The sequence below is a fragment of the Lagenorhynchus albirostris genome, chromosome 1 (genome assembly GCF_949774975.1).
Source record: "Lagenorhynchus albirostris chromosome 1, mLagAlb1.1, whole genome shotgun sequence".
Lineage (NCBI taxonomy): Eukaryota > Metazoa > Chordata > Mammalia > Artiodactyla > Delphinidae > Lagenorhynchus > Lagenorhynchus albirostris.
The window spans coordinates 65,464,199-65,480,760 of record NC_083095.1 but is presented as its reverse complement, the minus strand read 5'-3'; the positions used below and the strand labels follow the sequence as shown (position 1 = coordinate 65,480,760).

At 39.7% G+C, this 16,562-nt stretch overlaps 1 protein-coding gene across 2 annotated transcripts in view; it reads left to right on the top strand.

Moving 5' to 3' along the window:
- Window positions 1-16,562, top strand: part of NPAS3 (neuronal PAS domain protein 3) — an 836,449-nt gene that overhangs the window by 108,145 nt on the left and 711,742 nt on the right. The window contains exon 2 of one of the 2 annotated variants that reach the window (XM_060143799.1): window positions 1,143-1,232. The exons of the other annotated variant lie outside the window; for it this stretch is intronic. Coding sequence (XP_059999782.1) covers window positions 1,143-1,232 — 90 coding nt within the window. The remainder of the gene's footprint in view (window positions 1-1,142; window positions 1,233-16,562) is intronic. 2 annotated transcript variants of the gene reach the window in all.

The window sequence follows — 16,562 nt, the reverse complement described above, 5'->3', positions numbered from 1 at the left end:
AAATAAAACCCTAGGAATGCATCTAAATAAAGTTCAAAAGTAGAGTTTAAATTTTTTTAAGTATTGTCCTTAGATTTATTGAGCCTTATGAAATATTAAGTAAGTTAATACTCCACTTAACAGAAATTGGAAACAGTCATCTGAGTTTTTACAAAATAACATGAACCCATTACATGTTTTAATTAACAATTAAGAAGTTATTAAATATATATGTATATTGATACTTAAGAATTGGACATTATATGGATATTACCTTTTCTGATAGAGTGGTTTTAAAACGAAGGGCTTGGTACTCTTATTGATATTGTGCTTTGATTACAATACATTACTTTTCTCTAAAATACGACATGATAGATTCCTTAAATACTTTTTTTTCCTGAAAGAAGAGATTTTCAGTTGAAAGAAATGGTCAGAAAACTCTCAGCATTTTCATGTCTATATAATGCAGAGAGTCTCAGATGAATTTATATGCTTAAGTAATACAGATGAAAATTGTATAAGCCTTTTTTCCCCTTTTGCCTTAACTGCCAAGAAACCTGGATCCACTGTAATCAGCTCATCTTAGGTGCCTGTTAACATCTAACCTGTGTTCCCGACGGTCTCGCTTGTGTTTTCATCCCTAATTGGGTTTAGTTTGTAAGCTGTATCATATCCCTTTAGAAGTCAGTAGAATACCAACTCTATATAAATTGAATAAAGCTGAAAAATATATTAACTTTACTAAGGTTTTATAGCTAATTTACAGTTGCCTACAAACGTAATGCATGATTGAATTAATGATGATCCTGTAACAAAAACACTAATGACATTTGTTTTTAACATTTCCTTTAGCATATAACCATGGAGATTGTAGAGTGAGTTAAGCCTTAGACCTTATGTCTTTCTTTCCTTCCACTTTTATGACTCTGAGATAAAAAGAATTTTTTTTCTTCTGATGAAGAACTGAAAAAAGTTTTCTCTGACTGCAGGTTTCTAAAAGTGGAAGTTAATGTTCTAAAATGTATGTACACATTGCTTTATGTATATAGCTCAAAAGCATAAAAAAGCAAATAATATTAAATTTCAACATACTTGTTATCCTGCATTCCGGTTGACTGTAGAGAACCTCTAGTCATGTCTATCTGTTTTTGATGCCTCTACAGAATAACTGCCCAGCATCCTCTGCCCAACCAATCAGAATGTAGGAAAATCTACAGATATGACGGAATCTACTGTGAATCTACCTACCAGAAGTATGTTGAAATCTTTGTGAGTCTTCCTTCTGGCTCGTGCATCAGTGCTTGTGGTTGCCAGCTATTCAAAAATGTCCTTGTATTGAAACCTTATATTTCTCTAATTTAGTGGGGAAAAACAAAACAAAACAAAACAAACAAAAACAACCAAAAATTTTGCCTATGAAATCAAGACAGAAAAGAATGTTTATTCTTTTGAAGTTGTGGTCTAAAAGGTTTTTTTTTAAATGACTATATTAAACCTCTTAGGTAAGCTTCATTATATTGCAATAAACAAGTACTTATATGCAAGAAAATCTCGGCAAAATACATTGCACAGGTGCTATGCATCTTAGGGATTTGAAAGGTGTGTTATGTATAAATTAGCTGTCACTTTTTTCCAGTCCTGTAATGGAATGATGAGTTGTAATTTGCATAATCCTTTAAGAAGTCAAATTATACTGTCATGTAGCAGACTTAACATGCTAGCTAAGATTTCAGAGCTTTGCAGCTAATTACTATGTACCTTACAGGACAGTTAAATTGAAGTTGAGTCCTCTGCCTTTGCTGCCATTTGCTTGGTCCATTACTTAACAGAATCTGCACTGTTGGTAACCAGGTGTTGTTGCTATCACTGAAATAAACACTCTGCTCTGGGAAGGAAAGGCATTTTAATGTATCTTAGCTTGACTTGTATTGCTTTTGCTAAGAAGAAAGTTTTTGGTTTTTGTTTGTCTAACACAATAATCTAAATTGGAGTCTTCCCCCAAATGAAAAAATTTATGCTTTCCAGAAAAGTTATGAAATATTGATGGAAGCAACATTTACTTTTAATTAATTAAATCCCCCTATAGAAAGTGTAAAGTAAGGTAAACATAATTTCACTGAAGGCATTAGCCTTTCTGGATATACTTTTCAAATATACTTTGGTGTGTTTTTGACTGCAAACTCTTCTTTGGCAATAGAGTTTCATTATTGAAGAAAGTACCCTTTTTCCTTAAACCTCCTTTCTGAATACAAGCTGGTGAGTTCTACTTTTATTTACTTCTCCAATTGGATGTAGGGCGTTTTCTTTCATGGTTTCCATTTTATAAAATATCAAGAAATCCTGGAGCCCCTGGAGGATGCTCTCTGAAATGGTTGCAAAATGGATGGCACTGGGACTCTTTCCTGTATCTTTGCAACTTATTTATCTCTGGCTTTATTTCTTGATAATCTGTTGTCTAGCTAGTGTTATTCTCTCCATCAGAATTAGTGTAATTATAATGCAGATTTTTTTCTGATGAATATTTTTTGAAAATTCTTATTATCTGTGAGTCATAATTACTGAGGCTCTTGGTGGTCAGGTTTCTGTAATTTGTTAGTGATTTTGCGGCTTTGTTGTGATTCGTGGATACTTTGAGGAAGCCTTTTGCTGTAGAAGAAGGGGGTCCTTTAAAGACCGTATTAAAGCAGCCGTTAATTGTTGACCATTCAGCCAACTGTTGTTCATTTGTAATTAAGCCAGTGTCACGTGTCTGACATTCCTAGCTACTTAAAGGCTGAGGCTTGTCTGTTTAAACTCCCGAGAGTGAGGATGGGTGGATGGCGTCTCCTCCGTCTCCAGGAATTCAGTCCACAGGAAGGCGTCTCTTCTAACCGTAGGTGTCATCTGAAGGGCTTGCTTTTTTAAGAATTGGTGTTATTTGTAGTCAAGGTAGACACAGTAGGCAGCACAGCTGTGACTGCCAGAGAAAGTCACTAGGGGGATATTCATAACAAGGAAATATTGGCAAATAAATGATGAAGAAGGGGAGGAAATCCCCAAGATGTTAAATGGGAGCATTGTCACTGAGATGATTAATGGTGCTGTGTATTTTAGTGAAGATGCTTATCTGGATTGTCTTGAAACTATAGTGTACATTTAATAGCACCTATAAAAAAGCATGTGGTGCAAGAGCACATTGAAGAGAAAAAGCTGTGGATCCTGACTTTATTTTCCTCAGTGTTTTCTCCAGCTACACCTTTGGCTGCTGGGTATTGGAAAGCTGGTGTTAATATATATTATATATAGGAGTATGTATATTCTATATAATATATTTACTATTAACCGGCCTTTGTATAGGTCCCCTCCCTAGAGGATTGAAAATGTTTTGTGAAAAAGATGGGTATCTTTTCAACACTTTTTAGGGGTGAACGTTATCAGTAAAAGGGAAATGCTGATCACTCAGATTTGCCTAGTCATCCTAGGCAGACGGCAGTGCTGGCCCTAATGCTACGGTGGGTAAACGGCCAAAGTTCCATCATTGATGGCTTTAGTACAATTAAAAAAAAACTTCCATTAATTTCTGCTGAAGGAGTGGCTGTCTTAGAAGACCCTCTAGCTTTCTGTGTCAAGCCATGAACATCCTGATTCTGTGTAATGAATTATCACTTGCCTTGAGGGCTCTTTTATCAAAGATGGCAGGTTCATCTTTGGGCAGTTACTTAACCTTCTTGGGCCTCAATAATTACTACTAGACCCAGGGCTAGACATAGACAAGAGACGTATAATCCTATCTTCAATGAGCTTAGCGTCTAGTAGAGCACTGTTTTTTAATTTGGGGGGCCCTACTGGAATATTGGGGTATGAATCCAATTTGGTGGATCAAGATTAGATATTTAAAAATGAGCTGGAAGATAATAGAAAATTTGAGTGCATCGCACTTAGGAAGAGTGTGTTTTATCTTGTGAGGCTTCCGGTTTTTATGTGTGTGTATGTGTACCTAAAACTGCATGTATGTGTGTACATGGGGTGTGGTTATCACTTAAAATGTGTTTGTCACTGTGTTTTATATCCAAAAAAAGATTGAAAGCCACTATAGTAGTTGGTAGGTGGACATGTAAACATAATGACGTATGGGTATTACATCAGTAAGTGTTCAGGGTACCGTGAGTCATAAAGAAATGGTCAGTCTGTGGAAAGGGTTGAGGACTGTCTGGTCTCTCATATCTAGGATGTGCTGGAGCCAACTTGGATAGGCTCATGAGAGCAGGCTGTATGCTCATCTTTCCAACTCTTTGACCCCTGACCTCATACTGGTGACTTGAAATTGGGCAAAGTATTTTCACTATGGAAATTGGAAAATGCTGCAAATTAGACGCTTTCCTACCCCCACGTAGTTGTTAAATATTTACCAGCATATATCACTTAAAAGGAGTGATATTCCTTCCAACTGTAATTCTATGGCTTTATAATTATTGTGAATTATTTTACATTTTAAAGCATTTTATATGTTGCATTTAGATGTTACTGGGAATTATTAAAATAATTAAATCATTTCAATGATATTGAAGTTTAAAGTGCATAGGAATATGAAACCTGTGATTAATTATTTCAAAATGTCCATAATTTATGGTTTCAGAATAATGGTAGTTACCCTAACTTCTTACATTAAATGACTATGACATGGACAGTTTAAAACTTCAAATTGTAATTGGTGATATTAAGTTTTTTTGGCAAAGGGTAGGAATACAGTGTTTTCAAGAATGCTAACCACATTGTAAATACTTTATAAATTTCATTGCTTTATGTTAAGCTGTCATTTCGCTAAGTACTGAAACTTTTAGATCCCAGACCCCTCTCTCCATTTTTAGCTCTCCTTATAGTTTGCAATAGTATCTTTAGATTTTAGTGAACCCATCTATAAAGTAGTAGACTGGATTGGGAGATGACATGGTTATTTGTAATTAAAACAGTTGTCTTATTTTTTTCTATTTTCAGTCATAAAAGTAAAAGTAGTATGTATGAGTTGGAAAAAAATATCCCCCTCCATAATAATTAGGATAACTTTAAACTTTATTTTTAAAGAAAGACAAGAAGATATTTGAGTCACAGGAAAGGAAACTTTCCCAGACATGAGATGGGATTGTAGCAATAAATTCATTAAATTACCTGTGTTAATATGTGATTGTGGGGAAAGATAACTAGGTAGGAAAGAGTCAGCTGAGAAAGGCCTTTAGGGCCTTAAAGTTTGCCACAATTTAGCTATCTGGTTGGATACTACTGTAGAGGGATTCGAGGAAGATTGGGCATCCTTGAAATGACTGTTGTTGAGCACAGCTTTAAGACGAGTCTGGGGAGACTGGAAGTTAAGTTACTGATATTTATCGAGCCTATGCTACGTGCCATGTCAGTAGGCACTGCTGTACCTATTTTGAACAAAGAGGTTTAACTCAGGGTTCCTAGTCTCAAAGTGCAGCCAAGATTGAGAAGGTGCTTGTAATTGACTAGACAGGTATCACCTAAAGAGAAGGAGACATTGGCAAGTTTGTGAGGGTTGTCTTTGTTTCCTCTCTTCTCCATTCCAAGCCCATCTTCGTCCTCTGTGAAATTTACTCCACCTGGATACCTGGGTAGTGTTTCATGCCTGGGCCTTTCCCCAAAGAGGCGGGGCATACATTTTTGTCTGTCCCCCTCATTGAGGGTCAGGTGTTGTTAACTGATAATGTTACTCTTCCATTTGAATTTTAATAAGCAACTCCAAGTAAAGAGTTCAAGCAAAAAAGGGTGGCTTCTCCAACAGAGTAATTTCAGACACCATGACAGGGATTGGAGGAATTAACCTGGGCCTGGAGGGACAAACCCAGAAGGAGGGTGTTCTCCTGTTCGGGACAGTATTGAGGCTGGCCTTTGCCACGAAGTAGGGGTTTGAAGTGGGAAGATTCAGACTCAGAAGAGGGAAGGAATTAACAGGGTCCAGGAGTAAGAGGAGGAGAATGAAAGAAGAAATTCACCAGTCTTCATCTGCTGTGTTGTGCCAGACAGAGTGCTAACCACTTGCACGTGTCCCCTCCCAATTAAGGAGAACAAGACAGGTGCCTTGTCAGGCAGGCTGCTGGGGGATAGATGGTCACCAGTGCTGAAGGGGAGGGAAAGGTCAAGGAGGCTCCAGTGGCAGCAGCAAGTTCTTTTACTGGTTGTTTAACCCGATTGATTGGTTGCTATTATACTGGATCCTCATCCCCCACCTCACGCACATTAGAATAATTAACGCCAGTTGTGTTTGGATCAGTAAATACCTCAGAATTGAGAAAAGCGAAATATACAGTGAACTTCATAAAGAGCTCTAATAGAATCTGCATGTTAAACAGACGTTGAACTTCGCAGCAAGAACTGCTTCAAGCCTTTCAACGTCCAAATGAATTCTGATTTCCACATCATGCCTTTCAGACCTCAGCATCGTTTCTGGTGGTTTCTCCCAGTTAATTTTAGCATCACACCAATGATTTTGCCTGCAAATGACTTGAAGTAGCGTATCTTGGTAATGTGATGGCATACAAGTGTATTATTTAGGACTAGCTTTAAAAGGAACTAATTTATTCATTTAACGAATGTATTTTGATTGCCACCCATGAGTCAGGTGCTATTTTACACAAACTGACTTGGTCAAAGGTGACTAAGAGACTTCTGCCCTCCAGGAGCCTAGAAGACTGAGATGTAAACCAGTAATTGGGGTTCCATGCGAGAGGTGCCTCTGGTGAGATGAGTGCAAACTGTGGAAGTGACGCCATGCAAGAGGTATTTTTAATAGTCAGGGTGGGCCGTGGAGTCTTCATGGTGGAGGAGATACCTGATTTGGGGGAGGGGTGCCTGAGGTAGTGATTTAGGCTAAAAGAAGAGTATTTCTTGTGTAGCAGATCACAAATGGCACGTGTCAGGAGTGGAGGGCTGGGGAAAAGGCGACAGTTAAGATTGGAGAAGGGGAGCAAAGGCATCTGGTAGATTGCCCTCCTGTGGGGGCCCTGGAGGGGTTTTCAGGAGGGGCAGAGTGTGGAACGGACTGCCTGTTAGAGAACAGCTCTGGAAGCAGCTTAGACCTGAGGCAGGAAAGCTGCCGCGGAGTGGCCCATGGCCTCAGCGCCTCCTCTGTTTAGAAAGTTATTTAGTGTGCTTTGCATGGAAGAGTGTGCAGTCATCCTGTGTTTGTTAGTTTGAAGTTATTTTTGATTTATAAACATCTTGGAGGACTCTCCCAATATGAAATCCAGTTCAGGACCTATCCACAAATTCACTGCTTTTCTTGGCTTGAGGTGCTTCATATTTGCCTTTCTCCTCACAGACCACTTGTAATTCAAGATAAAGGAATGCCAGAGAGTAAAAATGCACAGGCACAGGAGGCATGATTTAAAATGAAAGAATATTAATTGGCTTCACCAGAGTGTATATTTTCATTATGCGAGAAGTGACTGCCTAGATTTTTAAAAATAATTGGTTAGTGACACCTGCAGTATGTATGAGAACTCTAGAAACTTGAGAACAGAAAGTAAAGGTCAAGGTTACAGGAATAGAGCTACAATGAGCCTTTTGTAGGCATGCTGTTCAACTACAGTGTTCAAAATCGCTAACGGGTGGTTTCAGAGAGGGACGGAGACTAATGTGCTTGTGCACAGATTTAAAAAATAATAGAGCAAACTTATCTATAAACCGTGGTTTTAATAAATTCTCTTCACCTTAAGAACAGCTTGTTCTGTATGTTGTTTGTAAAGATGTCTTTAGTGAATTTTTGGTCTTAGTTTATGCATCAGAGTAGAAGAATTATGCTTTAGTCCAATTTAGATCCACAAGTCCACGCAATAATATTTAATCATTGCTAGAGAGAGCTAAACCTCCTGGAAATGGATCTGAGTTTGATCCTAGCTCCACAATTATCTATTAGATGTGGGACAGTGGCCAAGTTACTGAACTCTTTAAGCTTCTGTTTTCTCACCTCTGAAATGGAGGCAAAAACGATAATTATCTCATAGTTGTTTTGAGGGTCAATGTGATGATAAAGAAGATGATAATGGCTAACATTACTAATCTTTTACCGGATACTGATGTCTGGCAGTGGGCTAGTAGCTTAATATATACATTTTAAAAGTCTTTACAATAAACGTAGGCACTAGGTATATTTATTACCACCATTTTACAGATAACTTATAGAGTAGCTCACTCAAGGTTAAGAAGGTAGGATATGGTGGGGTTTGGATCAGCATCACTAAACTATGACTCACTGGCCACATCTGTTGCCCCTGCCCGTTTTTGTAAATAAAGTTTTATTAGAACACTTCTACACCCATTCACTTACGCACTGTCTATGTATGCTTTTGTGCTCCCATGACAGAGTTGAGTAGTGGTGACGGAGACCATATGGCCCACAAAGCCTCAAATGTTTCCTGTGTGGCCCTTTACAGAAAGAGTTTACTGACCCTTGCGTTAGACCTCCAATCTGTCTGACTGCAGAGCGTAAGGTCTAAACCACAAAAACATTTACTATGCTGCTTGGCATATAGTAAAAACTCACTAAATGAGCAGTGCTTTGTTACTCATCTAACTTAGGGTACGACTCTTCACCTCATAGAGCTCTTGTTTACAACATGGAAATAATCATTTAGCCTCCAGCAAGATAAGCCATTATGACTATGGAAATGTTGAATTTAACGTTCCTAAAGGAACACATCCTGAGTTGTATGTTAAATTTGCCATTTATTACCATGTGTTATGTAATATAGATGCAAGAATTTCCACTTTCATAGCATTCAAAATACAGCATTGCATTATAAGGAATAATTGTGAACTTTAGTGAACATTCAGCATCACTGTTAATTTCATACACCAGAAAATTTCATATGCTTAGGAAGATTATATTTTCTTAAATTTCCAATGGAAAATACATTAAAATGGAAATGCCACTTAAAAAGCATTATGATCTGTGTTAAAAGTATGTATAAGCTTACAGAAGAAAAAATGCAACAGGATTTTTTATCCACTTAAATGAGAAGATACATAATCAGCGTACCCCCCTTAATAGTCTGACCAACAACCAAGGGGAGAGATTGTTTTCAACTTTACTCAGAAATTTTATTTCCATGTATTTGTCTATTGATTCAGGGAATTCCCTGTCCTCTGCTCAGTAATGACCTTGGATTTGTGTTACTTTGGAGCTTATCGAGTACACTGTGGCAGGACATCAACTTGTGTTAAGGGGATACTCTTGGAATTACCTTTCATTAAGTCCAATGCCATGGCTCTGGGTTGGTGGCCTAGGGGGTGGGTTGCGATTGCTAGATTAGTTATATTGTTTTCTTTTGGAAAAGCTCTTTTTGAGTAGAGATGCAACACATTTCATTCCAGAGCATGTAGAAAATACATATAAACATAAAAAAACATAGCATTTGTAATCACACCACCCATAGACAGCTACCACTAACAATTTGGTGTCTATCCTTATGTATAAGTGTGTTTATATGCATGTCATCTTTGATAGTTCTATATCCACATATATAGGTTTTCCTTGTGAATCCATCCACAAGTTGCCTCAGCTGACAGATATCTGGGGCCAAGTGCTCTAATTTGTCCACAAGCAACTTATTTAAGGGAAGTTGGAAACTAGTCACCTTCCATATAGAAACTACTTTCTGCAGAGATTTGCTGTCTTACACAACGTATATTTTTTCCTGTTGCAGTTTGCATTTCCTTTCTGAACTTTTACTACTTTCTTGTGTGGGGAATTTAAATTCTTTAGTTAGAAAAAACAAGAACTAGTGATAAAATTTTCAGCAGAAAAATCCTTCTCTATCCTCTCAGTATTTTAATCTAGAGAGTCCATCATTGAAAGGTAGAAAGAGGATGAAGCTAATGGTGAGAAGGGTATAGTGGGCTCGAGAAACGTACAGCTTTTTTAAAAAAAGTTATCAATTTATTTATTTTGGCTGCGTTGGGTCTTCGTTGCTGGCTTTCTCTAGTTGTGGCGAGCGGGTGCCACTCTTTGTTGCAGCGCGTGGGCTTCTCATTGCGGTGGCTTCTCTTGTTGTGGAGCATGCGCTCTAGGCGCGTGGCCTTCAGTAGTTGCAGCGCATGGGCTCAGTAGTTGTGGTTCGCGGGCTCTAGAGTGCAGGCTCAGTAGTTGTGGCTCACAGGCTTAGTTGCTCCGCGGCATGTGGGATCTTCCCGGATCAGGGATCTAACCCGTGTCCCCTGCATTGACAGGCAGATTCTTAACCACTGCACCACCAGGGAAGTCCCATACAGCTTTTTTTAGATCAGAATATGTACATGTATGAGAGGTAACCGTTAAGTGATTAGACGGAGTTTTCTGGCTACTTTACCAACTCATTCTCTCACATGCCACATCTGCTACATCAATCCTTAGGTTGCTTAAAAAGAATGCTACTTACTGTGTTCAGCATTGAGATGTTTTCATCTAGTTCTCAAAGCAGAGAGAGGTCTGGTTTCTGGGAGGATTTTGGTTCAATAACCAGAGTGTAAGGAAAGTATACTTGAGTGATTTTCTGTTGGCCAACTTGAGACCTTTGTGATTCACATATTAGTGTGAGGATTCTTTGGAATTGAGCACTTGATATTTATGTGATTAAATAGACTATCATCGTATCTTATTTAAAACCTCATTTCCCTTCCCTTCCTTCAGCTCATTTATAAAGACTCCCTGCAATAAATACTAAATGCAGTAGTATTTACATAGAAGATTTTATATATAGGGCCTCACTCTTTGCTTTTTCTCATTAGGTGCCAATGACGAGAGGCCTGTTTCTCTCTCTAGCAATTCTTATCACTTGCATTTCAACCAACATAAGCTTCCATAACAGCCTCATTTCCTTGACTATTGCCTGTCAGGGGTGCTCAGGGTGAATCACAGCCAATTGCATGCCTTGGACTTTAAACCAGAAGAGGCGCATGGTCTTTTTGATGATTCTTCTCTTTGCTTCCACTCTCCAACCACACTAACAAAATTGGTTTAGGAGTGAAATTGAGTTGGCATGGCTCTGTTGGGCACAGTTTCCCATTCCATGTGCTTTAGACACCAGCTGGATCTCCTGATGAAGAATTAACATTTGCAGTGCAGGATTCCCTTGCCATCAGAAAGCAGAGCATTCCTAGGAAAGCCTTTGTAAGCCAAAATGATGTAAAGTGAAGAAGCAATTACCTTAGGACCCGTCTTGCTAACAGATGCACAAAATAAATGGAGGTGAAGACACATGCTCACAAACACAGTTCAAAGCTATGAGGGTTTGATGCTGAGATGCAGAGCATAGTTCCTGGGGAAGGAACTTGGTGGTGCCTCTCACTGCTCACGGTGAACTCACTGCCTCTGTAACTTCTCACCGCAAAACAAACACTGAAGGCTATTTTCGCTTTTGCCCTTTCCCCAAATGTGAAAGTCCTCTTCCGATTTCTTTCAGTTATTGAAAACAGGTACGAATGTAGTCTTTCATAAAAGCAAAGTGGTGTAAAGCAAATTTTAGAAAAGCGGGGGATACCTGTGATAACAGCGTGGTCTTTGCTCACTTCCAGGGAAGCAGCGTGCTTTTCCAGGGACTGCCTAACTGCTTGATGGCTTGCAAGGGGAAAATAAGCAGCAGCTCCAGTTCTCATCCCCTGGAGAAATTCACCAGGTGTCCTAAGTCTAGAATTAATATCAGTGAAAGCAGTGGTGGTCATGTCACCATGTTTTTAAAAGGAGAGATTTGGAGACACATCCAGTGGGGATGAAAGTGGAGGATAGGAGAAATTCTTGAGTTCTTGTAAAATTGACGATCTATAAATTCATCTGATAGTAAGATTGTTTACCCTCTTTTCTGAATGCTGCTTGCCCAAAGCTAGTAACAATTTATATGAGGCTGGTAGGAATGAAGAATGCTGTTTTGTCTTTTTTTTTTTTTAATTTATCACACTTGTGAAATGCCTTGGGGAAGGGGAGACTAAACTAAAATTATGGGCAGGCAGATTTTAAGTAGCATATTTAAAAAAATATTATTTTTGGCTGCGTTGGGTCTTCGTTGCTGCGCGCAGCCTTTCTCTAGTTGAGGTAAGCGGGGTCTACTCTTCATTGCGGTGCATGGGCTTCTCATTGCAGTGGCTTCTCTTGTTGCGGAGCACAGGCTCTAGGTGTATGGGCTTCAGTAGTTGTGGACACAGGGTCAGTAGTTGTGGCTTGCGGTCTCTAGAGCGCAGGCTCAGTCGTTGAGGCACACGGGACTTAGTTGCTGCATGGCATGTGGGGTCTTCCTGGACCAGGGATCAAATCCGTGTCCCCTGCATTGGCAGGTGGATATCTTAACCACTGCACCACCAGGGAAGTCCAGTTGTGTATTTTTATACGGATCTAGTGGCAAGTTTGGTTCACTTGCACCACAGGTACCTTTATTCGCTCTGTTCAGGAGAAATTTGCAGGACACAAATGACTGCTGTGGTACAGAGTGTCCTCAAAATTCGAGGCTCTGAGACATAGACAGTACAGCTGGATTTATTCTGCCATCAAAAGGAAATACCCATTGATGCTGAGGCCTTTCATTGTGAGGCTAAATTGATACTTCTGTGGACAAGAGAAGTTTTAACTCTTGATAATGAAGTTAGGTTTCAGTTTCACCATTCTTCTGTGTTGGCTGGTTTTCCATAACTAGTAATACAGATGTGGTAATTGATTAGCTTAAATCAGAAGGAAAGGAAGTAACAGGTTCCAACTGTGGTGTTCTGTGGTTTTTTAGGCATTATGATAATTGACCCAAATAACTTTTTTTTTTTTTTTTTTGCGGTACGTGGGCCTCTCACTATTGTGGCCTCTCCCGTTGCAGAGCACAGGCTCCTGACGCGCAGGCTCAGCGGCCATGGCTCACGGGCCTAGCCGCTCTGCGGCATGTGGGATCTTCCCGGACCAGGGCACGAACCCGTGTCCCCTGCATCAGCAGGCTGACTCTCAACCACTGTGCCACCAGGGAAGCCCCCCAAATAACCATTTTTGAAGTAAGTAAGTAGTATACTAATTTTGCACTGAAGAAAATGAAGGCTCAGAGACGGTAGGCCAGTTGCTCGGTTTACACAGCTGATAAAGTTTAATCTGGTGACTATTTATAGCAGAATAATCTGAGTCAGTCTGGCCCAGCAGTTTATCCCCTTTAAACAGAACGATGTGGCCCTTTGGAGCAGGATGATAGTTTTCCTCAGAAAAACATTCATCCTCTACTGAAGGATAGTCTAATGAAATCTATTGCTGCAAAAGAATAAGACTCTGAGGAGCTTAAAGCCTTACCTGTAGAGGAGGGAAGTTTCTTATATTTGAACATTAGTCACTTAAACATGCAGTGTCCTTTGTGTTCCCAGCTGTGTACCCTTGAGTGTGGAGGCAAATTAGGTCTCCCCTTTGGAAACTTCATCTGCTGTTGCACTGCAGTTATCACACAGAAATGGATGAATCCAAAACTTTTATATCAAGCCCTACCTCTTTCCAAATTCAAGTTTTATATTTCCAAACTGCTTGATGTCTCTGCTTGTGATCCACTTTATATCAACCTCTGCATCTAAAGACCAACAAATTTGCAAGCACTTCTTGGTGTTTCGCAATTGATCCTCAAAGCAACCCAGTGAACTGTATTTTATCTCTATTTTACATGGAAAAAACCTTAAACCAAGCAAATGAACAAACAAAAAGCCCTCGAGCGGGAGGGGGAGTAAGGTCTCCCCCTTACTTGTCTTATCTCTCATCTCATTCAGTTTTTTTAAAATTAATTAATTTATTTTTGGCTGCGTTGGGTCTTCGTTGCCGCACGCGGGCTTTCTCTAGTTGCGGTGAGCGGGCTTCTCATTGCGGTGGCTTCTCTTGTTGTGGAGCATGGGCTCTAGGCGCACAGGCTTCAGTAGTTGTGGCTCGCGGGCTCTAGAGCGCAGCCTCAGTAGTTGTGGCGCACGGGCTTAGTTGCTCCGCGGCATGTGGGGTCTTCCTGGTCTGGGGCTCGAACCCGTGTTCCTTGCATTGGCAGGCAGATTCTTAACCACTGCACCACCAGGGAAGCCCTCATTCAGTTTTATTAAGTACTTGAGTTTACTGTACACAAAGTACCTTGCAAGACAGTACAAATTTCCTTTCTGGGCTGCCTTAAATAGTTATCAGATTAAAGTAATGTTTCTAGCAAATTTCCTTGCTCAAAATCATTGACTGTTCATTCTCACCACATGGTGTCTATAGCTTAGTGTTTAAAACCCACCAGTCTTGCTCTAGTTTGCCTCCCCTTCTCCCCCAAGGTCTTTCTCAGCCCAGACTCTCTGCTCCTATCTGTGAAACGTGTCTACTTGTGTTAGGTACAAGACGTGCACTATCTCTGTGCCTTGGCTTTATCCACAGTGGTTTCTTTCCTCTCTTAATTCAACACATTAATTGAGTACGTTCTATAACTAGGAACTATTGTTTGGGATATGTCGATGAACAAAGACCAAAATCTTCGCCCTCCAAGTTCGAGGGCATTAGAGACAGGCAGTAAACAACAAATGTTGAAAACCAAGTAGATCACATAGTCTGTTTGGTGGTCAGTGCTATGGAACAAAAATACAGGTTAAGAAGAAATTAGGGGTGTTGAGGTGAAGTTTTTGGTATGGTTTCAAATAGGTGAGGCTCCATTTAAAAGTAGGACATTTTCCTCCAAGGATGTGAGAGAGTTACGCATCTGGATAGGCAGAGGAAGATACTCTAGGCAGAGTGAAGGCTTTGCAGCTCAAGGATTCTTGATGTGTTCAAAGACCACAAGGGGGACAGTGTGGTGGGGTCTGTATGAGCAGGGAGGACAGTAGCAAGGGACAGTTCATCGAGGTGATAGGAAAGTCACACATAGGACCCTGGCAGGCCATGTAAGGCTTTTGGCTTTTACTCTACTTAAAATGGGGCCTTGGGAAGAGTTTTGAATTGAGGAGTAATGGGACATACTGTAATTTTTAGGATCAGTCTGGCAGCTGGCTGAGCATATGCTTCAGGGGGCTGAGGGTGGAAGAAGGGAGACCAGATTAGAGACTATGGCCATAAGCAAGGTGGCTCATACCAGTGGTGTAGAAGTGGAGGTGATGAGAAGACTTAGGATTCTGACCTATTCTAAAGGAACAGCCAACAGGATTTCCTGATAGAGTGGATTGAGGGGGGATAGAGAAGAGAGGGAAGTCAATATGGAGCCCAAGATTAAATCCTCATGTGTCATTTACTCTATCACATGTTTGGGGGCACTCAATCATATATATGTAAATATATACCTTTAGGAACTCATACACAGAGTGGCGAGGCATGACATAAACTTATAAAAGTTAAAGGATAAAAGAGTGTGTGGGTGTGTGTGTGGATAATATCTTCTCAATAAAATTGCAAGTTCCTTAGAGATGTTAATTCATTTATTTACTCCACAAATCTTCTTAAGGTGCTTATTAAAGGCCAGTGATTGTCTTACCTCTTCAGTAGTGCTAAAGGCAATTAGAGGCAACTTCAGTGTAGAGGGTAAGTGTACAGGCTCTGATGGAGACTGATGTGTGCAAACCCTGGTTCCACTGTTTTTTGCTGAGTGATCTTGAATAAGTTACATAAGCTCTCCCCCATTTTCCTCTTCTGAGTAATGATAATAGTCTCTCTCATAGGGTTTATCATGGAGAGTAAGTGTACTAATACATGTAACTTAGAACAATGCCTGGTACATACTAAATGCTCAAAAACTGTTTACCATTCCTAAGTAAATGTTCAGGAAAAATTAGTTAAAAGAGGATTAACATTTGGAATGACTTTCCTCCTTTAAACACCTGTATTCAAACCTGCCATGCTGCATGGATAATGTGAATAATAAGGTCTCGTATTAAGACTTGCTCTCTAGCTGATGGTTAAAAAATAAAATGGGAGAATTGTATTACGATCAGTCTGATTACCTGTCTCTTTTCAGGGGTGGACATGGAGTCTGGTCAACATCCCCTTCTGGGTACATTTGATTGACAGACTGACAGACAGCTTTTAAATACCGAACACATAAAAAGATCAGTATTTTCTTATTATTTTTTAGCTTAAAATGTTGAATGTGTATTAAAATGAGAAAAATAATTTTCAGGATAGATATGACTTTCCTAGTACATAAAAGCAAGGAGATCACATCAAGAAGGGAATAATATTTTTTTGTCCAAGTACAGGAAATTACTATTTTCCCCTCCATGTTTATGTTTTGATACCTAATATCTCTTCTTTTCCCCCCTCATGCGGTTGTTCATCTTTTCATTTCTCTTATTATCAGCAGCTAATTTGGGCTCCAAATCCATGAAAGAGCAATGCTTTGCTGCTGTGGAATTCATGCAGACATATTTAGTGTCAGGGGTGGTTTGAAGAGCAGCTTAATTCAGCTTTTATTGTGCCTGGTACTTCAGCGAGGCACTGAGGTTCTGTTTGAGCTCAGTATTCCTGATCCCACTCTATACATCATAGATGGCAATGCAGATAGTGACTGTCAATGAATAACAGGTAAATATTGAACAGGGAAGCCCTTTTGATTAACTTTGTGGATCATTATTTGAAAGTAGCTTGCATCGGAACAGCTCCATCACTC